A 26,959-nucleotide genomic window follows, 5' to 3' on the forward strand; every position below is an offset into this window, starting at 1 on the left:
TCCTTTAATCTACAAGTGGAAGAATAGACTGAGTTTGTAGATGAAAAGGGAAACAAAGCAACTCCTTCATACTGACTGGCATCAATGTTTAGAAAAATAATTAAATTTGGATTTGGCATCAATGTTTAATACCAACTTAAAATGATTTTTTTAGTGTTTTTACATCAGTTTGTAATAGTTATTTTTATTTTTAGTTTTTATTTGTATATCGATGATGTATAATACTAATTCCAAATAAAAATAATTTAGTGAACCGGAATTTCAAACAAGGACAATGGTGAGGTGGTTGCCACAACTATCTTGGTTCTTTTATGTTCTTTTTCAAAAAAAACTATTTTGGTTCTTTGTCTCAGGGGGTTTGTTGTCTACTGTGTTTGTGTGTAGAGAACAAATTAATGTGTAAAAAGTTTAAAAGATAATATTATTTAAAAACATAGGAGTAATCTCATGATACATACTATAACCAACATTTGAATATTCAGTCCTTATCTTGAGTTTGTTAAAAAGGAACTCAACACATCCATAATATAACATTATATAACAAAACTACCCAATAACTTATATCATACACAAAAATACACTTTGTAATAAAAACTAACAAACAATTATTTCAAATTACACAAAGAGACAAAATTCCATGAGAAGCGCTGATTAACCACTAGTTAGATATAATTCATTTAATTTTTACATTACTAAAACGTAAAATCTAACCTTAAGAGGTTATATGTACATTAAAACATGAAATAATTAAAATAAACAATACATAGTAAAACATAAGTAAATCATAAGGAAAATATAAGCAATATTTTTCAAAAATTATGAAAATAAAAATTTTTAATTTCAATTTTAGACTTTTAGATAAACATATATTACACACTTTGTGAAGGGAGATGATTGAAATCTAAAATTTTTATTTGGTATGGCTGAGCACAACAAGATCGAGATGGTTGATCAAAGTGAGATCATCGAGAACAAAGCGATCCCAATGCAGATTCTTAAAGATGCAACAAACAACTTTGGAGTTGAGAATTTACTCGGAGAAGGTGGGTTTGGATCTGTATATAGAGGCACACTGCAATATGGAAGGGAGATTGCTGTTAAGAAGATAAACCAATCAACTATTGCTGGTAAAGGCCTCAAAGAATTCAAATCCGAGGTCACTGTTCTAACCAGGGTTCATCACCGCAACTTAGTGTCTCTTTATGGGTATTCCATTGAAGGAAACAATAGGCTATTAGTCTATCAGTACATGCCCCAAGGTACATTGAGCAAACATCTTTTTCACTGGGGTGACCACAGTTTGAGACCACTAGACTGGACTACACGCCTTAGTATTGCGTTGGATGTCGCTCGAGCAGTAGAGTGTCTCCATACGCTGGCTCTTCAGAGCCAAAGCTACATCCACGGGGACTTGAAACCGCCAAACATTCTTCTCCGGGATGATTTACGAGCTAAAGCATCTGACATTGGATTAGTGACTGCTACAGAAGAAGACATGGAATCAGTCAAGACCAAGTGTCGTGGGACACCCGGTTTCATGGCACCCGAATATTGTATAGTTATCTTATTCCTCTGTCAATTATCTATATTTGATTGTGTAATTGATTTTGGAAACTAACAACTAAAATATCGATAACTGCAGTGGACGGAAGGGTTACGAGAAAGATCGATGTTTACAGCTTTGGAGTCATACTCATGGAGCTCATAACCGGCAAGAAAGCTACAGACCATAGCCGAGCTGAAGACGATATCCACATCACAACATGGTTCAGGAAGATGCTTCGTGAAGACGCCACTTTCTTGGAATCTATTGACGGAAACATTATCGCCAACCAAGAGACTCAACGGACCATATATGAAGTTGCAAAACTAGCATGACAATGCTGCACGAGGACACCTGAGCAGAGACCAGAAAAGGCTCAGGTCTTCAGCTTCCTTTCCTCGTTGATTGAACGGTGGGAACCCAGCAGCGAAATCCAAGATTTCGATGAAAATATAGTTTCTTCGGATTTGATAGCAGAATGGGAGAAGATTGTGAAGGGAAGCAGCAATATGGTGTGATAATGTAAAGAGTCTTCAAATGTTATATATAGTAAATCTAAACTATGGTGTTTCTGTAGAGTTGTGCTCACCTTATCATTTTTTAGGCATTGGCCTCAGGCACCCTCATGCATCAATACATTTTGGGGCCCCCATATTCATAAATAATTATACAATCAAAATTATTTTATGATCACTGTAAAATCATACTATCTTTTAATACTTTTTAATGATATGAATATTTCTGTTTATTTGTTGTGGACATTAATTTTTTTCTTTCTACTTTAAATGATGAAAACACTTTTCTATATAGAATTTGAGTGTATATATAAAAAATTCAATTGTAACCACAATATAATGTTTGCCGTTAATTTTCATAAGATTAATTTTTCATAAAGATAATTTCAAAATCTAAGATAGGAAAACAATTTATTTTCTCGTTCATGTTAAAAAATTTAACACTATTGTTTGCTATGAAATAAATCATTTTTGCCTCAGGCCCCTCATAGCCTTCCCACGGCACTGCGTTTCTGTTAACTCTTTACTCATCTAAACCACGCGAACATGTCTTATCTCGAAGTATAGGCCATGATACCAAAACTGATTTGCCCAAACAGTAAGGGTTTGGTTTTTTGCTGGTAAAAGAATATACAATATCCAACTCCAATGGATAACAAGAACAAACATTCTTCCTAAAAGATTATAAAAATACATAAAACAAGCTTTCTTCTCTATTTGGTCACCATTTACCATAATCAGAGAGTCTGTATAACACATTGAGTATTCATTTAATTTTTACATGACTAAAAGGTAAAATCTTAATAACTTTAAGAGGTTTTATATACATTAAACACACAAAATAATTTAAAATAAACTATACATAGTTAAACATAATCACTGACAAAAAAACATAAGTAAAACATAAGCAAAATTTAAGCAATTTTTTAAAAAAATTATGAAAATAAAATTTTTTAGATCTCAGTTTTAGATTTTTAGATAAACATATTTTATACATACATGCTTTGTGAATGACGTGCTAAAAATATGAATTTGTGCTACATAAGGGTTAGAACGAATTCTTGATCGCTAAGGGTCGTGATTGTTCGTTAATAGATATCACAGTTCATCTTTACTCCTATATAGTTTAGATCTGATTTTAGATGGTTCAACTTTGGTTTATGTTTTCCTCTTCAGTCAACAGGGAAAATCAAAAACTAATTGCTGATATAGCAACATTGTGAGGACTACTAACAAAAAAAATTGTTTATGTTTTACTCTTTACGCTTTACCGTAACATGCTTATATACACATGCCAAAGCCGTAAAAGTGTTATCATCATTTTTCCACTAACAGATCACATTATTAGATAGTAATGCTCATATACACATGCCAATCTAGCATAATAAGAGTTCAGTTCTTTTTCCAATTAACAGATCACATTACAAGACAATAATGCCCATATACACAAGCTAATGACAATCTAACAGTATAAGAGTTGAGCTCATTTTCCAACTGGACAGGATAGTAACTAAGGGTTTGGTGCTTACCTCATTGAGACAATATGAGTTGACGACCCTGAATTTGAGCCGTCAAGTTTGCAGCACGTTCCTCCAGAACAAAATTTCTTAATGCGCTGGAATTTGAGCTCACTCCCTGGTTAATTTGACCCTAAAATTTTTGAAACTTTTTACGTATACATAAACCCCTAATTATAGATTTTTTTTTGTTTTACTAAACTTTATAAAAATATTTTAAACTCTCAAATTTCTGAGTCGATCTTGAATATGTCGTTAGAAAATGGATTCACATAGTATAATCGATCCACATATGAAACCACTTGAGCTCTTCTCACTTGAACCAATTAAAGATTTTGGGTTAGAAATTCATGCAACTCTAGATTGAATATTTTTATAAATATCTGCAATTTTTATTAATTTAAAATCTTATAACATGTAAAGATAGATAATATCGATATATCATTGACTACCAAGACAAAACAATTGGTTTTCTTTGGAGGACTTATAATGCAAGCCATAAATGATGGACTATCCCATGGCCTATGAATACGTTTATGCAGACGGCATCAGTTTTGCAATGGAATTTGTACTAACATCCAGCGGAAAAATATTTAAAACAAATAATATGAATAGTTTGTCAAAAAATAACTGATTCTATCTAGCGTTATTATTTATATGGAAATGAAGATGAGTAAAATATTACCAAATGATTGAGAAAAATGAAGAGAAGCAATTAAGAAAATGAAAAGCAGAAATGTAATTGAATCTTTTCTGTTGACATGATTGTCTTGTAGCTCTTTGTTTGATGAAGATAAAATTATATGTTTGGGTTTAGAGAAATCGTGATCAACTGCTATATACTGCAAATCTGTATTATTAAAACAGAAATACAAATATAAATTCACACTAAAATTCATCTCTTTCACTTGTTCATTTACCACATCGAGCATTAGCAGAACTCAAACAAGGTTCAATCAACCTTGTCATAAACTCAAAACAAGTTTTTCTTACTTCTGTATGCCAGAAGTATTGTTTGACAAAACCAAAACTTGTTTACAAATTCATGCAAGTATCGATATTGTAAGGTACATATGCAAGCTTTTATCAGTGGTCTTGAAGAGGATTTTTGGAGTTCTATTGAGGCTGGTTGGAGTCATCCGGTGATATTTGATGAAGAGAAGGTTGAAGTTCTTAAACCAAGAGATCAGTGGACTTCTATAGAGAAGAAGGCTTCAAGTTGTAACCCTAAGGCCAAGACTTTGATTTACAATGTTATTGATGCAAGCTACTTCAAGTTCATTTCTCAATGTGTTTCAGCTCAAAAAGCATGGAATACATTGGAGAATATGTTTAAAGGTACTACAAGTGTCAAGGGTACTAAGATGGATATGTTAGCATCAAGATTCGAGTATCTGAGGATGGATGAAGAGGAAACCATGCCACAGTTTAGTTCTAAATTGTGTGACATTTTAAATGAATTTTTCACTTGGAATGTACAAGGACAAGAAGCTGGTGAAGAAGCTGAAGAGATCGTTTTCATCCAAGTTTGAGTCAAATATCTCTGTTGTTGAAGAAGCTCATAATCTGGATGAAATGACTTTTGATGAGTTTGTTGGGATTCTTCAATCTTTTTAGATGAGCAAATCATATGGAGAAAAGGAGAAGAATAAAGAAGTTTCACATGAAATTATGTACAAGGGTTGATCTTCTGAAGATCCTATGGTGATGCTGTCAAGAAATTTTGCTAGCTATCTTAAGGAAAGAGAAGGCATGATAAAGAATAGAAGAAGAAGTGATTTGTATAGATCATCATCAAAGGTATAATGCTTTGAGTGCAATGGATTCAGGCATGTTCAGAAGGAATGTGTGAATTTACTGAAGCAAAAGAAGAAGAATGACGCCAAGAATGAATCTTATACTGATTCAGATGATGGTGAACAGCTAAGGAACTTTGTGGCATTCACAACTTTGGAGTCTGTTCTAAGACAAAATCTGCAGTGAGATATGCGTCAGCGTCTGCGTCTGTGTCAGGGTCTTCATGTGGAAGTGATGATGATGCTAGAAGTGATCGATGATGATGATGGAAGGTTGGATCTTGCTGGGAATTGTGAAAAGTTGTATGAGAATTGGCTCAAGCTGATTGAGGCGAATTCAGAGTTAAATAAGGAGAAAGTCAATCTATAAGCTCAAGTTGGTAAAGCACTTAAATATGCCTCAGAAAAGGAAGAAGAAGCACAACATGCTGGTGCTCAACTTGCAGAGACTCAGAAAGGTTTGAGGATGCTGAATAATGGGAAGAAGCAGCTACATCATCTTCTCAGTACTGAGAAAAATGCTCGATTTAATTTGGTTTTGGATTTCAAGGGGAGTCATCCAAAGCTGAAGGTGTTCTTTATCAGTAGAAAAAATTGAGGTTTTAGCTACGTCTGCTACAAAGCCAGAGATTAAGGTGTCTGCATAAAAGGCATCCAATGGAAAAACTGAAGTGAAGACTGCAACTGATGTGAAAACTGTGAGTACTAGGTACTGTTACAGCGACTGCTTCGGGTAAAGTTTCTGACTTGATCACTAAATCTAAACGAAAGTTTCGTCTTGTTTGTCATCACTGTGGTGTTGTTGGGCATATTAGGCCAAGGTGTTTCAAGTTGTTAAGGGAAAATAATCAGATAGAGCAAGCTTATGGTAGAGGTGTCATGGTCCAATATGTTATTCTTGTTGAGTTCAAAGATATGTTCAACGTGACTGTTTCAAGTTTGTCCAAGGAGGTCATCATGGAGGATTACTGCTCAGGAATATAAGGTCTAGGAGATTTTATTGCTATGGAGATGGTGGGGTGGGATTTAATCCTCACTTTGTAGGATATGGATCTACATATTAGATTTGACCATGATGTAACTCATAGAGGTAGACTGAAGACGTGGTTTTCTATCTAGAGATGATGATTTTACATGCATAGTCAGTTGATTTCAGTGCTTTGAAAAGCAATGGTGACAACTACCTGGAATGGGCGCTTGATGCAAAGATCATGCTGCGATCAAAAGATCTTGGTGACACAATCACCAAAGACAACAATTCCAGTGACAAAGACAAGTATAGAGCTATCTACATGATACGCCACCATCTCCAAGAGAACTTGAAAACTCAGTACATGACCATGGAAAATCCATATGACCTTTGGATCGCTTTACAGCTAAGATATGACCATCAGAAAACGGTGTTGCTTCCAAAGGCTCAATATGATTGGAAACACATAAGGTTCTTGGACTACAAATCAGTAGACGAGTACAACTCAGTCCTGTTCAGAATTGTGTCCTTGTTAAGGTTATGTGGTGAAAAAGTAACCGAGGAAGAGATGCTTAATAAAACTCTTTCCACGTTTCCTCAAACCAACATGGTATTGCAACAGCAGTACAGAGAGAGGAATTTCGCCACATATACTGAGTTGATAGAATGTCTCTTGTTGGCTGAAGCTAACAACAAACTGTTATTGAAAAACAGTGAGATGAGACCTCCTGGTACAGCTCCATTACCCGACATCTCTAAGCTGGCTATAGAGCCAAAGAAAGAGAGTAACCTTGTCCAACACAATGACCATCCCAGTCCAAACCGTGGAAGAAGTCAAGGATGAGGTCGTGGTTCTTTTAAAGCACACGAGCGAGGACGTGGTCGCGGAACCACACCCGGCTTTAGCCGTGGTCGTGGTCGAGGCCGTAGTGTGTCTTTTAAACCACAGATCAAAGCTGATCGATGCCACAGATGTGGTATGGGTAATCATTGGGCAAAGAATTGCCGAACTCCTAAGCATTTGTGTGAGCTTTACATGGAGAGCTTAAAAAGAAACCCGGAAGCTAATATGGTTCGAGACCCGGGATATGATGGTGATGATGATGATGACTTGGAAGACGTCCAGGATCACCAGCACGAGTCAGACAAAGTTGATCACATGGAGTTTGAAACTTCAGACATACTGAAATAAGGAATTAAAATTCCATATCGTTTTTTTATTGTTTTCCCCTGGATTTGGTGTTCTTTAAGATTGTTTATCAGTGTTTGGCTTTGGATTTAACTTTATCCTTATGAATGAATAAAAAAAAATTTCATTTCTCATATGCCTAAGAATTAGATCATTAAAGATACCATCTCTGAAAATTTTATTATTGTTCATTAACTTTATGATTATTGTTTTTGAAGAATGAAAAGTGGAATGGATACAATCGTGGTGGACAGTGGCACCAGCCACACCATTTTGAGAGACAAACGATTTTTCATACATCTCACACATAAGGTAGCTAACATCACCACTATAGCTGGCACGGCTAGCTTAATTGAAGGCTATGGCCACGCCAATATCTTATTGCCAAAAGGTACACATCTTGAGATTGAAGATGCTTTGTACTCACCTAGCTCAAACATAAGACTGAATGGTTTCCACATCGAAACAATGGGTGAAGGAAGTAAAGAATTCCTACAGATTTATAAAATCACCCAAGGCAATAAGAAAGTCTTTGAGACTATACCTGCGTGTGGGACTGGTCTTTATTATGCCCAGACCAGTCTTGTTGAGGCTAATGCCGTCTTGAATAAAGAATTCAAAGAAGAGTTCACTCTTTGGCACAATCGGCTGGGACACCCCGGTTTGAACATGTTGTGAAAACTCATATCAAATTCAAATGGTCACAGTTTGAAAACAAAAAGAGTTATCCCTAAGAATATCACATGTGAAGCATGCTCACAAGGGAAACTAATTACTAAGCCATCACGTACCAAAGTGAATAAGGAAGTGACAAATTTCCTAGAAAGAATACAAGTTGATATTTGTGGACCAATACACCCACCCTGTGGGACATTTAGATATTTTATGGTCCTGATTGATGCATCCACAAGATGGTCACATGTTTGTCTCCTATCAACTCGTAATCTAGCACTTGCAAGATTGCTGGCTCAGATAATAAGACTGAGAGCACATTTTCCAGATTTTCCATTAAAGACTATACGTCTAGACAATGCAAGTGAATTCACTTCCCAAGCTTTTAATGACTATTGTATGTCCATGGGGGTAAGTGTGGAGCATTCTGTAGCACATGTCCATACTCAGAATGGCCTGGCTGAATCCTTTATAAAACGGATCCAGCTGATTGCCCGGCCACTCTTAATGAATACCAAACTCCCAGTATCAGCTTGGGGACAAGCAGTACTACATGCAGCTGAGCTAATTCGCATCAGGCCATCTACTGAGCACAAATACTCGCCATCCCAACTACTAACGGGTCATGAGCCAGATATATCCCATCTAAGAGTTTTTGGATGTGCCGTCCAAGTGCCTATAGTACCACCACAGAGAACAAAGATGGGACCTCAGAGGAGGATGGGAGTATATGTTGGATACGATTCCCCTTCTATTATTAAGTACCTAGAGCCAACAACAGGTGATTTGTTTAAGGCCAGGTTCGCGGATTGTCATTTTGATGAATCCCAGTATCCAGCATTAGGGGGAGATTATGGTAAGCTGGTACATGATATAAAATGGAATCAAACATCCTTAACATGGCAGGATCCTCGGACTAGAGATTGTGATCTAGAAGTCCGGAAGATTATACATCTTCAAGAGCTAGCTAATAGATTGCCAGATTCCTTTGCTGACCCAAATAGAGTAACCAAGTCATACATACCAGCTGCAAATGCACCAATAAGACTTGATGTCCGTGATGGACATAATCAGGCTGCTACTACGTCTAAACCACAATTGAAACGTGGTAGACCAGTAGGTTCCAAAGACAAAGAAGTTCGGAAAAGAAAGAGTGCAAAGAAATCCGACAAAGTGGAAACTCTAGACATGGAAAAGGAAACTCATGTACCACCAAAAGATACTTGGGACGCTAAGAATCAAGGTAATGAAGTTCCTGACAATAATGAGATCTCAATAAATTATGTCATGTCTGGAAGGAAATGGAACAGAAAACATGTCGACATAAGTGATATATTTGCTTATAATGTAGCAGTCGAATTGATGGATAATAAGGATCTAGAACCCACATCTATACTAGAATGTATGCAACGACCAGATTGGTTGAAATGGAAAGAAGCCATTAATGTGGAGTTAGAATCAATGAAAAAGAGAGGAGTGTTTGGACAGATCATCCGGACACCTCACAACATAAAACCAGTGGGATACACATGGGTTTTTGTGAGAAAAAGAAATGAGAAAGGAGAAGTTGTGAGATATAAAGCACGACTTGTTGCACAAGGATTCTCACAAAGACCAGGATAGATTATGAGGAAACTTATTCCCCTGTGGTGGATGCTACGACCTTAAGATTTCTAATTAGTCTGGCTGTAAGAGAAGGTCTTGATATGCGGTTAATGGATGTTGTAACTGCCTACTTATATGGTCCACTGGATAATGAGATATACATGAAAATTCCAGATGGTATTGAATTGAAAAACAAAGAGAGTTCTCGAGAACAACATTGTATCAGATTGAACAAGTCTCTTTATGGATTAAAGCAATCAGGTCGAATGTGGTACAATAGACTGTCCGAATATCTCCTGAAAGAAGGATACAAAAATGACCAGATCTGCCCATGCATATTCATAAAGAAGTTCAATAAGGGTTTTGTAATCATTGCAGTATATGTAGATGATTTAAATATCCTAGAAACCTCTGAAGAAATTTTCCAAACTGTTGAATATCTCAAGAAAGAATTCGAGATGAAAGATCTTGGAAAAACAAAGTTTTGTTTGGGATTGCAACTTGAGTATATGAAAGATGGAATTCTTGTGCATCAAAAGGCATATACAGAAAAAGTACTCAAAAGATTTAATATGGACCAGTCTCACCCATTGACTAGCCCCATGGTCGTGAGAAGTCTTGGTCCGGACACTGACCAATTTGGTCTGAAGAAGAAAAATGAGGAAGTCCTTGGTCCCGAAGTGCCTTATCTCAGTGCCATAGGAGCTCTGATGTATTTAGCTGGCCACACACGACCAGACATCAGCTTTGCTGTGAACTTACTTTCTAGGTCCAGCTCCTGTCCGACCCAAAGGCACTGGAATGGGATTAAACATATACTTCGTTACCTACAAGGAACGAAAGACTTGGGTCTTATGTTTACTAACAAATCTAAGGAAGATTTAGTTGGTTTTGCTGATGCAGGTTATCTCTCTGATCCACATTATGCTAGATCTCAGACTGGTTATGTTTTTACACACGGTGGGACAGCTATATCCTGGCGGTCCATGAAGCAGACCATGGCAGCCACATCCTCTAACCACGCAGAAATATTAGCCATGCATGAAGCCAGCCGTGAGAGTGTATGGATGAGATCCATGACACAGCATATTCGTACCACTTGTGGTATGATCAAAGGAAAGGATCCACCGACCATCCTATACGAGGATAACACAGCATGCATCGCACAGCTTAAGGATGGATACATTAAAGGAGATAGGACGAAACATATTCTTCCTAAGTTCTTCTTTACACACGAGCTTCAGAAGGCAGGAGAGGTCCAAGTATTACAAGTCCGTTCGAGTGAGAATTTAGCCGACCTCTTCACCAAGTCACTACCAATCTCAACGTTCAAGAAGCTCATATAGAAGATAGGCATGCGTCGACTGAAGGATCTTCGGTGATGCATTCATCAGGGGGAGTTCATGTGTTGTACTCTTTTTCCTGTCTTGTTTTTCCCTTTTACCACATTGGGTTTTGGGTTTGTCAAGAGAGGTTTTAATGAGGCAACATCCAAAGCATGAATGAACCTTGACCGGATGTGTCGATCAAGGGGGAGTGTTATAAACCATTTAGTGATCGACCCATTCATCAGCCCGTGTAGCAAGACGGGCCAAGCCCATCCGCAGGATCATACTGGCGCCTATCTACTCTTGTGTTTATCTTACGTATTGCTAGTCATTATCTAGTTAAGGATAAGTACGATCTCATGTCGATCCAGTACTTAGGCCGTCATTACCATATGTAGTTGGTCGACCTAATAATACACACAAGTTCCCCTCTTCATTCACAACAGTTTGCACTTGTAGAATTGTGTGCACTATTTTGCAGGGAAGCAAAAAAGGCCTCTTTCAAGTCTTATGTATATTTTATGAAATCCAAAGTATTTGATTTAGTGCATATATGTGTACGTGATCTAATGTAAACAACATTTCTTGTGATGCATTATATTTTTCACATTCATATATCCTTTGTTGACTTAACCTTGAAGTTAACTTAGGCTACAAGTTATCCTAATGAGTTTAGGAAAAATAACTTATATGTTTCCTAATGAGTTTAGGAAATTAAAATCAATATATAAGGAGATACTATGATGTAGTATAACTTATGAGTTGAGAGCTTTAGTTTTTTGAGATTACTTTTCTAAAGCTTTGAGTGATTAATAAAGAGATTTGAGTTCTTGAGTTTGTGTTCGTTGAGTTACGATTACAAGTTTGATTTCAATAATTGGTATCAGAGCGAGAAACTGAAATCGAATTCGTGTGAGAGACTAGCAACATGGGAGACTTGATGGTGGCCACTACTAAACCAAAGGAAAGTAGTTATTCAGCGGTTAAGTGTCTGATGCTTACCACCACCAACTACACGGTATGGAGCATACGAATGCAAGTGACGCTTAAGGTACATAAAGTTTGGGAATCTATCGATCCAGGCTCGAACGATGGAGACAAGAGTGATATGGCGAGAGCTCTTTTGTTCCAGTCAATACCGGAACATCTAATCCTACAAGTCGGCAATCTTAGTACATCCAAAGAAGTATGGGAAGCAATTAAGTCGAGACATGTGGGAGCAGACAGGGTTCGGGAAGCACGTCTACAAACTTTAATGGATGAGTTTAGTCAAATGAGGATGAAGGAAACAAATACCATTGATGATTTTTCGGGAAAGCTCGCAGAAATATCTTCAAAGTCTTCAGCCTTGGGAGAGGTTATTGAAGAATCCAAGCTTGTGAAGAAATTTCTCCAGAGCCTTCCTCGTACGAAGTTTATACATATCACTGCTGCGCTTGAACAAGTCCTTGACCTAAATACTATAAGCTTCGAAGATATTGTCGGATGGTTGAAGGCTTATGAAGAAAGAATTCAAGTTGAAGAACATCAAGATGATCAAGGGAAACTTTTGTATGCCAATATGGACTCTCAACCACAACAAGACAGCTACAGTAGAGGAAACTAGCAGAGTGGTTTAGATAACAATGGTAGAGGAAGAGCACGACGAGGAAACAGAGGAAGAGGACGTGGTTACAATGGTTACAACAATCAACGAAATTGGACGCAAGGAAGAGATGCATCCAGAGTAATGTGTTATCGTTGTGATAAAACCGGTCACTATGTATACGACTGCCCTGATCTTAAGCTCAAACTGCAGGAGACACAAGAGAATGAGAATGATAGCACGCATGAAGCAGAGGAACTAATGATGCATGAGATAGTCTTTCTCAATGAAGAAAACGTCACACCGAGCAGATTTGAGCAATACCCGGAAAACGACAATGTGTGGTACTTGGATAATGGTGCAACTAATCATATGACTGGTAATCGCGACTACTTTGAGAAACTAAACGAGAAGATAACAGGACAAGTGAGATTTGGTGATGATTCTCGTATTGAAATAACAGGGAAAGGATCAATTTTATTCATAACAAAAGATAGGAAGCGAAAGATCCTAGCTGATGTATACTTTATACCGGACTTGAGAAGCAATATCATAAGTCTTGGACAGGCAACTGAATCAGGTTGTTATGTTAGAATGAAAGAAAATTACTTGACGTTATATGATCGAGAAGGTAACTTGCTGGTGAAGTCGATCAGATCAAGGAATCGATTATATAAGGTGATTATGGAAGTTGGGAGTGTTAAATGTTTTCAGGCCGAGAAGATCATTGATTCAACAATCTGGCACGCAAGACTTGGACTTCTTGGTCTCGATACCATGAGATCAATGATAAACAGGGAAGTGGTTGGAGGAATACCTAACATGGAGGTCGAAAAGAAAACCTGCACGTCATGCTTGTTGGGAAAGCAAATAAGGAAGTCGTTTCCAAAGACTGCAACTTGTCGAGCTTCTCAAGCTCATGAGTTGATCCACGCAGACCTTTGTGGACCTATAACTCCGTCGACAGCAGCTCGGAAGAGATATATTTTTGTTTTGATTGATGATCATACACGCTACATGTGGTCAATTCTCATGGCAGAGAAGAGTGAAGCGTTTGAGAAGTTTAAGAGATTCAAGAAGATTTTTGAGCAAGAAACCGGATCAAAGATCAAAACCTTACGAACAGACAGAGGTGGTGAGTTCACCTCACCCGAGTTTCAGGCTTTCTGCGACAGCAATGGGATACAACGACATCTAACCGCACCCTATTCACCACAACAAAACGGAATCGTTGAGAGACGAAACCGAACTCTAATGGAGATGACTCGGAGTATAATGAAGCATATGAGTATACCAAACTATCTCTGGGGAGAAGCAGTAAGACACTCGACGTATCTTATAAACAGAATCACGACACGAAGCTTGAAATATCAGACGCCGTATGAAAGCTGTAGAAGCAAGAAGCCAAACGTGGAGCATCTTTGTGTCTTCGGCTGTGTCTGCTACGCCAAGAATGACACGCCACATCTCAGGAAACTGGATGATAGATCGCGAGCACTGGTTCATCTTGGAACAACCAGGATCCAAAGTTTATCGGCTATATGATCCAAAGGCGTGCAAGGTGATAGTAAGCCGAGATGTAGTGTTCGATGAACACAAAAGCTGGAATTGGAATAAGCAAGGAAAAGCAGTAAGCAATGAAGAAGAAACACTTGCATTCCCGTCTTATGGAGCTGAAGAACCCCCACTTGAAGAAAAAGAACAGAGGAATGCAAGCGATGTGGGTAATGGTGGCGAACAAGATGGAGACAATGAATGCGAGCTAGAAGATGTTTGTAGCTAAGAAGAAGATGATACTGATACGGAGTCTCCAACAGAGTTGAGAAGGTCGACGAGATTAACCACAAGACCTAGATACCTCGAGGATTATGTCTTATTGGCCGAAGAAGCTGAAACCGAGAGGATACTACTGTTTATTAATGAAGAACCATGTGATTGGAATGAAGCAAAGAGAGATAAAGTCTGGAGAGACGCTTGCGAGGATGAGATTTCCTCCATAAAGAAAAACAAGACGTGGACTCTTGTTGAACTTCCTTGTGGTTGTAAAGCGATTGGTTTGAAGTGGATTTTTAAAATAAAACGCAATGCAGATGGGAGTATAATCAAATACAAAGCCAGGCTTGTCGCAAAGGGCTATGTGTAGCGGCATGGTGTCGATTTTGAAGAAGTGTTTGCTCCAGTAGCAAGAATAGAGACGGTCCGAGTTATCATTGCATTAGCTGCGTCTAATGGATGGGAGATCCACCATCTAGATGTTAAAACGGCGTTTCTTCACGGAGATTTGAGTGAAGAAGTTTATGTTTCACAACTAGAGGGCTTTAAGATCAAAGGGAGTGAGAACAAGGTGTACAAGCTACATAAAGCTCTCTATGGCTTGAGACAAGCACCTAGAACTTGGAACATCAAGCTAAAGGGGATTCTTAAGGAATTAAACTTTTCCAAGTGCTACAAGGAGCCGTCGCTGTTTAGAAAAGAATCAAAAGGGAGTGTTTTGCTGGTTGCAGTCTACGTGGATGATTTGCTAGTTACAGGTTCGAGCTTAGACGTTATTCAAGACTTTAAGGCTGAGATGGCAACAAAATTTGAGATGAGTGATCTTGGTAAGCTTACTTACTACCTTGGTATTGAAGTAACTCAGCTAAAAGATGGTATAATCTTTCATCAAGAGAGGTATGCGAATAAGATATTGGAGGAAGCAGGTATGAGTGACTGCAATATGGTTCATATTCCCATGGACCCAAGTTTGAAGTTATCAAAAGCTCCACAAGAAGAAGAGATCAATGAGAAGGATTTTCGGAGAAAAATTGGATGTCTACGATATCTGATTCATACTCGACCTGATCTAAGTCATTGTGTGGGAGTGCTTAGTCGTTATATGCATTCGCCTAGGGTGTCACACGGCGTGGCTCTCAAACAAGTGCTCCGATACCTGCGAGGATCATGCGCTCTTGGACTGTATTATAAACGTGATAGCAAGAGAGGACTGATAGGCTACAGTGACAGTAGTTATAATGTAGATCATGATGATGGAAGGAGCACAACGGGACACATTTTTTATCTCAATGAATGCCCTGTTACTTGGTGCTCACAAAAACAGGACACGGTCGCACTATCTTCATGCGAGGCTGAGTTTATGGCTGCAACGGAAACTGCAAAGCAAGCGTTATGGCTTCAGGAGTTGCTGGAAGAAATAACAGATAAGGATACAAGCAAGGCAGTGATTCGGATAGACAATAAATCTGCCATTGCTCTTACCAAAAACCCGGTGTTTCATGGAAGAAGTAAGCACATACATAAGAGGTATCATTTTATTAGAGAATGTGTTGAAGAAGGCCTCGTGGATGTTGAGTTTGTCACCGGTAAGGAACAGAAGGCAGACATTTTTACTAAATCACTTGGGAGAATCAAGTTCAAGGAGATGAGAGATCTCATTGGAGTTCAAGATATGAAGAATGGAAATTTCAAGCTTATGGGGGAGAATGTTGACTTAAGCTTGAAATTAACTTAGGCTACAAGCTATCCTAATGAGTTTAGGAAAAGTTACTTATATGTTTCCTAATGAGTTTAGGAAATTAGAATCAATATATAAGGAGATACTATGATGTAGTATCACTGATGAGTCGAGAGCTTTAGTTTTTTTAGATTACTTTTCTAAAGCTTTGAGTGATTAATAAAGAGATTTGAGTTCTTGAGTTTGTGCTCGTTGAGTTACGATTACAAGTTTGATTTCAATATCCTTTCTAGAAAGTTGGAGGATTTTTAACATATGAAGGAAATTAACAGGTGTTAGGATATTTCAAAAAACACAAATCGTTTTTCATCAGAAAAAAGAAAAGAATGAAGCATATACAATATTCCTAAATGGAACTAGACATTTTATTTGGTACAGCCAAGATGCAAATCTTACAGGCACTTAAGAAACCCAATGTCCTGATAGATTGGGCAAATACAGCCCATTACCTAAATTTAAATTGATCAGCAGTTTATCCAAATTGGCTTAAGAAGAACACACTATAAGCCCTGTTTTAGTGTTTTATATCAGTGCGCATATAAACTTCCATATATTATATGACCATCTCTGCATACGAGCCTGCATAGTTTTATATTGATTTTCATACACATATTTTGTGTATATATTTTAACCGCATACATGATAATGTACCTATATAAATTATATATAGATTAATTATGAACTTAGGTCAAACCTAAGAGATGGAATCTATTTGCAGCAGGAAATCAAGATCAAATAGCACGTAGTACGTTAATTAGAATGTATAAAGTATGTCAACATTTTGATTAAGAAAAAATAGTGTCCACGAAGCAGACAAGAGCCTTTTTGTTTCATCCATTGCTATACCGAACGTGGACAATGTCGTCAAGCCGTCCAAATCACAGTGAAATAATTAATACGCATCAAATCAAATCTCAACGTTATGAATAGATCATTAACCCAAAAACCCAAAAACCCACCAACCCGTGACGCATCTGTGGGCAACATGCACAAACCCGTGAGTTCTTGCAACATACGCATCTGTGGGCACGTGGCGGATCAACCATCTACCGATTTTATTTAATGTCGTATCATATCTGTCTCTGAATTATCATTTCTCGTAACTATTTTAGGTCGATGACGTTTGAGTTATCATGCATCTAGTAAGAAAGACACTCGTTCTATATATAATCTATATGCGACCAATATTCTATTTTAGTTCACAACATTGGGTAGCTCAAATACAACTAAAACATAACTGCAGGGCCGGCTTAGATAGGAGGGCGAGCTGTGCGACCGCCCCGGGCCCAGTCCGTTGTCTCCCTATTTTTTAATAGATAAAGATCCGATTTTTTTAAAAAAAACATGTATTTTCTATTAAAAATAAGAAAATGGGCCCAATTTTTTTTTATATGAAAGTATTTTTTATTTCCATAGATTTATTTTTTAAAAATACTTCTGGTATTTAAAAAAAAAACATATATCTATCATATTTAAAAAAAAAAATAATAATAGTTTGGAAATTAAAAAAAAAAATTTGCCCCAGGGCCCATGACCTGATCTCTTTAGATTTCGATTATTTACCTAGCTAGTTTCTTTATGGCCACCTTGGTTAATTGCTTGATGCCAGCCTGCCGATGTTACTATATACATTGTGAGTTAAATATGTTGTAAGCTGTGACACAGTGGAATTATGGAGTCTTATGCAACGGATCTCAATACCATTTAGCATATGTAAACCATTATTCTTGACGAGCATTGTCAAAATGTCAGATAATTTTTTAAAAGTTAAATACAATTAAGCATTTTTTTTATCAAAAAGAATGCTTAAGCAAAGGATAATGTTAGTCATTGTTTAGTTACCATCCACATAAAACTTATCAATAGTTGCCAATAAACACAAATCATCATAAACCCATATGCAAGACCCAATATACATACAAATGGTCGAAACCGGGCTATAGTATAATGTTATTTTATTGCGTGCTGTCGTAGAGACATAAATGTACACACAAAAAGCTTGATGTTACTTCGTCAAAAAAAAAAAAGCTTGATGTTACTACGAATCTCTAACAGTTTGCGGCATCCAGATTCGGAAACACGTGTCACAATTTTAAGGCACTAACAATAAGGAAAAGAACCACTAAGAGAGAGCGTAGGGCGCGTGGAACTGAAGTCTCCACGTGGCAATAGGCTGAACCACAAGCCATCGCAATTTTTTTTGTAGAAAAAAAAAAGATTTTAACCCCAACCCGTGAGAGAGAGTGATACATGTGACACATAGAGACGAAATAATAGACTCACGCTTTCAAATTTTGTTAATTTTCTCTTTTTATATAACTTCTAATCAAATAACTAAACAACTTTTGAATAGTTGGCTTCGACCTTTTTTTAGGTTTGTTAATATAATGGCTTCGACCTTTCGAGTTTTGTTTCATTAATAAAATACTTAGTACTTTCAGCTACGTTACGTTCATGCATATATAATATAATTGGTGAGTGATTGATAACTGTATTCGAAAGAAAATCCGTAATGTTTGATTCGTGCAAACAATTGATTAATGGATTATATTCATGACAGAAAGAGAAAATCATAATACTATTTTTTTGTAGCACTACTATTTTTTTCTTTAATAACTCAATTGCCACTATCGTCGCATATTGTTGTTGTTAATTTAAAAGCCATGAACAGCACTACCTCTTTTTTACACTGCCAATTTTTTTACACTACCAATTTGAGTTGCAAACGTAAAAATATTATCGGATAAACGGTACTTTCTAGGTTTGTATGTATGTACGAATCTTGAATTATATTATTTTCATATATCAACTGTGATGTTTCACACGAAATACCATAATATGGTATTTTTCAGATATTCGTTCTTCCTATAAATCACATAAAAACTATAAAAAGCATATACGTAAAAAAAAAACTATAAAAATCGTATGAAACACACACATATTGATATATTATAAATAGTATACAAGGGACTAGATGATGCACATAGACATATATCATTCTCTCAAAAATGATTGTACGTACACCATAAATTATTAAAAGGAAAAAATAGATTATAAATAATTAATAAACTGACAAACTACTTGTAAGCTTGTAGAATAAAGTCGCTTTCTTGGTTAACTTTTACATGCAGTATGAAATTAATACATGTATTGGCCGACATTAAACGGTTTTGGTTAAAAATAAAAGAGAATAGAATTGTTGGTGGACAGCTCTTTAGAAGCATTAATACTAAAGGATAAAATTCCGGAGAGCCCGCTCAACTTTTCCTCCGTCTTCAACGTCCACAAGAAAAATATTCAACTACAATACAACCAAGTGTCACGAGATTTGTCTATTTGTATAGTTTTGCATCTCAATTATTTAGTTCGTTTATTTTAAAATGTATATAAAAGTATGAGTTAAAAAAAACAATAAGAGTATGTAAATATATTGTTTATAATCGTACGTGTTTGCGCGTATTGTTTTTAATATATAGTATGCTTTATGGGATATATATCAACACTGTTTGTGTTAAAAACTATAAGATGCAAAACGGGCGAAGGATTACATATGCAAATGATTTGTATCAATGTAACCTATAATTTAGGGTTTGAGCTAGGTTGAAATGATTGATCATATGCTAGGTTACACGTAAACTCGATCATTCATATGTCGAAGCCTATGTTACATTTGCTTCCCATAAATATCAATCTACCGTATTTTTCAAATTCCTAAGAATAATGTGTATATGTTAAAAAAATAAAATTGTATATAGTTGAAATAGTTGACAAAAAAAAGTATATAGTTGAAATATAAGTAGATGCTGAATGTAACATGTTTATCTATTAAATGGAGCTGGAGTAATTGCAAAAGTTCTTCAGTTTTGTAATATGTTGTTTGAGAGAACAAGAGTACAATACATTTTTGAAAGAAAAATTTTGAATTTGATTTTTATAATATGAAAAATATTAATGTTGGAGAGAAGATCTCGCATCGGAAATATGAAAATGGACTTAAGTATATATATATAAGTGATTTGGATCAATCACCTACTACCAATTAGTTTTAAGTTGGAACTCCAGTAAACTTATCATGGTATCAAAGCGGACTCACATCCTCACCAAAAAAATCCGGTCCGAAAAGTGGTCAGATCATCCCACGAATTGATGGCCTAAGGAAGGCTCATATTCTTCGAGATAGCTAGAAAAAAAGAGCATTGCCTCGGAGGGATATTATGGATTATGCGAGATCAATGGTTATACACACCATCGAAAATATGTAAGGGACTTAAGTATTATATAAGAAACTTGGCAACTCAACTTACCGTCAATTGGTTTTAAGTCGGAATCTCATTAAACTGATCATTTAATAATTTCAGTTAATTAAAACTAGTACAATCCAAATATTAAATTCGATTATTCCATCAAAAAAATATATTAAAAGTTATTGTTGATGTCTCTGTTCAAAAATCGGATGCCGAACCTGTTAAATGCTTCTTAAATACTATTCAGTGAAAAGCTGCGGCGATTTGCTCCAATTCGCTCAAAAACGAGGAATTTTAGCAAGAAAACTCATTTTCTAAACTGTATGCTTATAATATATGTTTCTCTGAAAAAACTATAAGAATTGTGTTAAGAATCAATAAAAACGATTAAGAACCGCTAGAATGGAAGTGAAATGGAAAAATTAGGGTTTCTGGTTCGACAAGAAGATGAAGGCATTCCAATAATTTTGCTTTCATTAAAAAATAGCAAAACAACGCTTTATCCAACTCAAACCCACGACATATTATAGCAACACACTAAACCGCTGGACCATGGTAATTAAAACCTCGATAGTTATACACAGGCCCGGTGTAGCGACCGTGTTCCGAAGATCGATGTTAGGATGATCTGAGGACTGACTGGCCGAACTGTGAGAACGTACTGAATGGATTGGATGATGCTAGAAAGAGCTGATCAGAGTTCGAAGGACTTTCCGTGGGTGGATGGGAGAACTTGGATCGGCGCCTGATTAGTAGCGACTAGAGCGGAACCATGTACCCGATTAAAGCTAGGAACGGATCTGTTTTTGAGCCAAACAAAGCTCCATCAGTCGGTCTTACGCTCGGGTTATTGGACAGGCCGTTCGGTTTGTTGAAACTCAGGATGTTCGGACAACTCGATGAAAATCCAGACAATGCGGAATGTTCGGACAGCGATGGTCGGATCCGGACAAGTGTTGTTGGATTCGGACAAGACGGTTGAACTGGTCGGCTAGACAGTGATTGTCGGAAATCATACAAGACGGTTAAGACTGTCGGCTAAGCTGTGATGAGCTGATTTAGTAGTATCAGTCTGATTCGGACAAGGCGGTTAGAGTTGTCGACTGGATCAGTCAGCTCTAGCTCGAGTTTTGTCTAAGTAAAACTGGCGGGAACAGTTAAAGTCCGAAAAAAGGAAAAACTCGCGCTGGAACGCTTTGGAGCGCGGGGTGGCGGTTATGGATTAAGAGCCGCGTGTGAAATAAGCGGGAATGGTTAACTTGGCAGTTTCTCGGGCCTAAACCGCCCAACTGCCCATTTTAATCGTCTCCTTTGTCTTATTCCACCATTTTTCTGTACGAAAACGGAGGAAAGAACCAGAGAGAAAAGTCCGATTAAGAGAGAACTTTCGATATTTGGCTGGATTGATCAAGTCCGAGTCAAGAACGATCATCTGTAGGGTGAATCTGACTGTCTGAAAGTTCGAAGATCCGACTAAAACCGCTCAAGAAGTGCCAGAAAAGACCGAATCAAATAGAACAAACCGACTCTAAGACAAAGGTGAGTGCGTGACCGTAGCCTATCGTACTGAATCGTAGTCTGATTGATAGGAATGTTCTATGTACTGATTGCTTGTCTAATTCGAATTATCTGCTAAGTTCTGGCTTGGTCCGAACAGTCGGTTCCTTCCATCGACGCATCTGGATCAGATCATGCGCCTAGAGCCGTATTGGCATGCTAGGGCTTGACTGAATCTGTTGGCGCTTTGGCTTGGAACGATTGGGTCGGCTAAGTAACTGACTGATGATAAGCATGTCCGTTTATTGACTGATTGACTCGATTGCTTTACTTGGCTGAGTGGGACGGAATGACCGCTCTCACTAAGCATATTGTTGCTTATGCCTCCTTGTTTGGATGCAGATCAGGACCAGACCCGAAAGGGTAAAGACATAGCTTGAACGCGAGACAATGGCAGGAAGGAAGGATGGTGGGTTTGGGTAGATATAGGACGAGATTAACATGTAATAGCCTATAGCAAACTGACTTGTTAACTCGAACCTCAGATTATTTATTCAAATCGTATTATGCTTTACTTGACTGTTTGAAAAAGAACTAACATTCTGAAATAATTCTAAGTAAGGAAAAATATGAAAACGGCCCAAGTCTGATCGAGGAAGTCGAGCCAGACTCGTACTGATGTTACGAAAAAATGGGTCAGGTCCTTTCAAGTGGTATCAGAGCGGAGTCGAGTTCTAGGACAATCTAAGTATAGTGGGTTATTGGGGCAAACCATCCTTCCAAGCCTGACGTCTCGCGGTAAATTCTGTGTTCCGAGTCCTAATCCCAAGTTAGTTTTGACTAACTTGCCTGTGATCTAGTTGCAGATGGCAAAAAGTAACCGTAACACAAGAAGGACTGTGAATGAGACCGCTGAGGGGTCTGCGAGCAACGCGGCCAGGAATGAAGCTGGTATGGAAGAGGCTCGGAATGCTGCTCAGAATGCAGCGAATTTGAACAATGCTGCAGCGGCTGGTGCTGCTGCTGGAGCTGATGCTGCTCCGGTGGGATTGGAAGCCGTTTTGGCTATTTTGGCGCAAGTCTTGGCAAGATTGCCTGCTGCGGCGGCACCTCCAGTGGCTCCACCTGTTGCGGAGGAAGTGGAGAACGTGGCGCCTGATGGAGAAGAGGCACACGTTGTTAGGAATCCGTCTTACCTCAAGGTTATGGACCACATGCAGAAACTGGGAACAAAGTTCTTTTCGGGTGGTTCCAAACCAAAGGAAGCAGATCAATGGATTGACAGGATAGGGCGGAACTTTAAGTCGTTCTGTTGTCCTCTTGCTTACAAGAAGGACATTTTTGTCCACTACTTGGACGGTGATGCGCACCTCTGGTGGCGAGGTGTAGCGGCTCGGATTGGTGCAGAGCATTGCACGTGGGCCAACTTTAAGACCGAATTCCGTGGGAAGTATTTTCCGCCGGAAGCATTTGACCAGCCCGAAGGAGCTTTTCTCAGACTGGAACAGGGAACTATGACTATAAGGGAGTATGAAGCGGAATTCAACAGCCTCAAGAAGTATACTGGGCGTGAGGCCGAGTCGGAAATCTCCTTGGTCCGCAAATTCTTGCGCGGACTCAGGGTTGATCTCCGAACGCGTTGTAAAATCCGGAACTATGATACTGTTGCCGAACTGGTGGAAAAGGCCGCAGAACAGGAAGCTAGAATCAGTGAGGAAGCCAAGGTGTTTGGCACAGTGGCGCATGTCCATCCTGGTAAGCATGCGGGAAAGAATCAAAAGCCAGTGAAGGCTGGCTCTTTCGGCAAGCCGAATGCAATAGGTCGCAGTGCGTGTTCGACTTGCGGGAAGATGCACTCTGGTGTCTGCCGTGCTGCTACGGGAGCTTGTCACCGTTGCGGAAGTATGGATCACAAGGTGCGTGATTGCCCTGAGGAAGATCTAAGGCCGAAGAGCCATAACAAGGGCGCTGGGGAACGTGTGTGCTACAACTGCGGCGAAACGGGGCACTACAAGAATCAGTGTCTGAAGGATGCGCAATCTGCTGGGAAGCGTCCGAATGATGAGCCTCAGCCGGCGGCAAAGAGGCAGGCCATCATGCCCCGGGTGTACACAATCGGTGATGAGTCAATGGACCCAAGCACGTCTCGTCCGATCACTGGTGAGTCATCCTATCTCTCACCTTTGCCTTAAGAATTTCTGTGTGAAATTGCTTGCTTGTAGAGTACGTCCTTAGTGTTCCGAGTGAATATGTAGGGACCTTAGTCATGGGTGGAGTGGCAACCCATGTTCTGTTTGATTCATGTGCATCTCACTGCTTTGTGCAACCCGAGATGATTGGAATTGGGGAATTCCAGAAAGAACCAGAAGAAGAAGTAAGAGTGGTTCGGGCAGCTGGTGGGCAGATCATGTACACTTCAGGGAAAATCCGAAACATCTCTGTGATGATCGGAGGAGTGAACATGCCAGCCGACTTGGTCGTTTGCCCAGTGAAATCATACGATGTGATCCTTGGAATGGATTGGCTGAGTAAATACAAGGCACATCTTGATTATCATCGTGGTTGAGTTCAGTTTGAGATAGGCAATGGGAAGCTTTTCTATCAAGGGGTCAGACCGACCAATAGGAGTCTGATCATTTCAGCACTTCAAGCAGAAAGAATGCTGGAAAAAGGATGTGAGGCTTATCTGGCTTCAATCACAACTGTGGAAGTCGGACCTGATACTGAGTTGGAAGGGATTCTGATTGTAAAGGAGTATGATGACGTGTTCGAATCCTTGATAGGATTACCACCAGACCCCTTTCACTATTGAGCTTGAGCCGGGCACAAAGCCAATCTCAAAAGCTCCGTACCGGATGGCTCCGGCTGAAATGACAGAACTTAAGAAACAGTTAGATGAACTGATGGAGAAAGGGTTTGTGCGCCCAAGCAGTTCACCTTGGGGCGCACCGGTTCTGTTCGTGAAGAAGAAAGATGGTAGCTTCAGGCTATGCATTGACTACAGGGGAATTAACAGGGTCACAGTGAAGAACATGTACCCTCTTCCAAGGATAGACGAGTTATTGGACCAACTCCGAGGTGCTACTTGTTTCTCCAAGATTGATTTAGCTTCGGGATACCATCAGATTCCGATTGCTGAAGAGGATGTCCGTAAGACAGCCTTCAGATCGAGATATGGCCACTACGAGTTTGTGGTCATGTCTTTCGGATTGACCAACGCCCCTGCAGCCTTTATGAAGATGATGAATAACGTTTTCAGAGATTACCTGGATGAATTTGTTATAGTCTTCATAAACGACATCTTGATCTACTCAAAGAATCAGGAAGAGCACAAGGACCATCTGAGAAAGGTTTTAGACAAGCTAAGGGAACATAAGTTGTTCGCCAAGCTCAGTAAATGCAGTTTTTGGCAAAGAGAAATTGGTTTCTTGGGTCACGTGGTCTCGGACAAGGGAGTGTCCGTGGACCTAGAGAAGATCAAGGCCATTGCGGACTGGCCCAGACCAAGGAATGCAACTGAGATCAGGAGTTTTCTCGGACTGGATGGTTACTATCGACGGTTTGTTAAGGGATTTGCCAGCATGGCTCAACCATTGACAAAGTTGACCGGGAAAGATGTTCAGTTTGTGTAGACAGAAGGATGTGCTGTGAGTTTCAGCAAACTCAAGATGATGTTGACGACTACTCCAGTATTGGCTCTTCCAATGGACAACGAGCCATACGTGGTGTACACAGATGCATCCAAAGTTGGATTTGGGTGCGTATTGATGCAGCAAGGCAAAGTGGTCGCGTATGCGTCTAGACAGCTAATGAAACACGAAGGGAACTATCCAACACACGACTTAGAGATGGCTGCTGTCGTGTTTGTGCTGAAGATATGGCGGTCATATCTCTATGGTGCTAATGTCCAAGTCTTCACGGACCATAAGAGCTTGAAATATATCTTTACTCAACCAGAGCTGAACCTTAGACAGAGGCGTTGGATGGAACTGGCTGCAGATTACGACTTGGATATTGCCTACCATCCGGGAAAGGCGAATCTGGTCGCGGATGCCTTGAGCCGGAAGAGAGTAGCTTTGGCTTCAGAGAAAGACATGGAGGAACTGGTTCACATGGTTGGAACCTTACGATTAGCTGCCTTGACTGACGAATTGGAACCGTTGGGTCTTGGTGCAGCGGATCAGGCGGATTTGTTTTCCCGAGTTCGCCTTGCACAGGAAAAGGATGAAGATCTGATCAAAGTTTCCAAGAACGAGAAGACAGAGTATCAGACTTCAAACAATGGGACGATTCTGGTTAATGGCCGAGTGTGTGTTCCTAACGACAAAGGATTGCGGGATGAGATCCTAAAGGAGGCACATCAGTCAAAGTTTTCAATACATCCAGGAGCCAATAAGATGTACCGAGACTTGAAGAGATACTATCATTGGGTTGGAATGAAGCGTGATGTTGCAAAATGGGTAGCTGGGTGCCCAATCTGCCAAATGGTTAAGGCAGAAAATCAAGTTCGAGTGGACTACTTCAGAGTTTACCCATCCCAGAATGGCCTTGGGATAAGATCACGATGGACTTCGTGACCGGCTTGCCCATTAGGAACGGCAAGGACGCTATCTGGGTTATAGTGGACAGATTGACCAAGTCCGCACACTTCTTGGCTATCAACAAAACAGACAATGCAGCGGTGCTAGCCAAGTTGTACGTGGAACAGATCGTCAGACTTCATGGAGTTCCGGTAAGCATAGTGTCAGACCGAGACTCCAAGTTTTATTCGGCCTTCTGGAGAGCTACGCAGAAGTCGATGGGGACCAAGGTCCATATGAGTATAGCATATCATCCGCAAACAGATGGACAATCAGAGAGGACAATCCGAACACTTGAAGACTTACTGCGATCTTGTGTTCTGGATTGGGGAGACAAATAGGATCAGTACTTGCATCTGGCTGAATTTTCTTACAACAACAACTATCATGCAAGCATTGGAATGTCG

At 39.0% G+C, this 26,959-nt stretch overlaps 2 protein-coding genes across 2 annotated transcripts; both read left to right on the top strand.

Moving 5' to 3' along the window:
• Positions 1-919: 919 nt before the first annotated feature.
• Positions 920-1,878, top strand: LOC106404443 (receptor-like kinase TMK2). Its single transcript, XM_013845161.1, has 2 exons — positions 920-1,553; positions 1,643-1,878. Exons 1-2 carry the CDS (start codon positions 920-922, stop codon positions 1,876-1,878), a joined length of 870 nt encoding a protein of 289 aa, XP_013700615.1.
• A 16,658-nt stretch (positions 1,879-18,536) lies between these two features.
• Positions 18,537-24,821, top strand: LOC125589274. The gene has a single exon (XM_048761815.1). It carries the CDS (start codon positions 22,839-22,841, stop codon positions 24,162-24,164), a length of 1,326 nt encoding a protein of 441 aa, XP_048617772.1. The 5' UTR covers positions 18,537-22,838; the 3' UTR covers positions 24,165-24,821.
• The last annotated feature ends 2,138 nt before the right edge of the window (positions 24,822-26,959 follow it).

Source organism: Brassica napus, chromosome C6 (genome assembly GCF_020379485.1).
Source record: "Brassica napus cultivar Da-Ae chromosome C6, Da-Ae, whole genome shotgun sequence".
In the NCBI taxonomy this organism is placed as follows: Eukaryota; Viridiplantae; Streptophyta; class Magnoliopsida; order Brassicales; family Brassicaceae; genus Brassica; species Brassica napus.

Bases quoted from the DNA above. Each gene is read 5' to 3' on its own strand.
- LOC125589274 (XM_048761815.1), top strand. From the start codon at position 22,839: ATGGCAAAAAGTAACCGTAACACAAGAAGGACTGTGAATGAGACCGCT.
- LOC106404443 (XM_013845161.1), top strand. From the start codon at position 920: ATGGCTGAGCACAACAAGATCGAGATGGTTGATCAAAGTGAGATCATC. The intron at 1,554-1,642 runs GTATAGTTATCT...CGATAACTGCAG, and splicing joins TTTCATGGCACCCGAATATT to TGGACGGAAGGGTTACGAGA.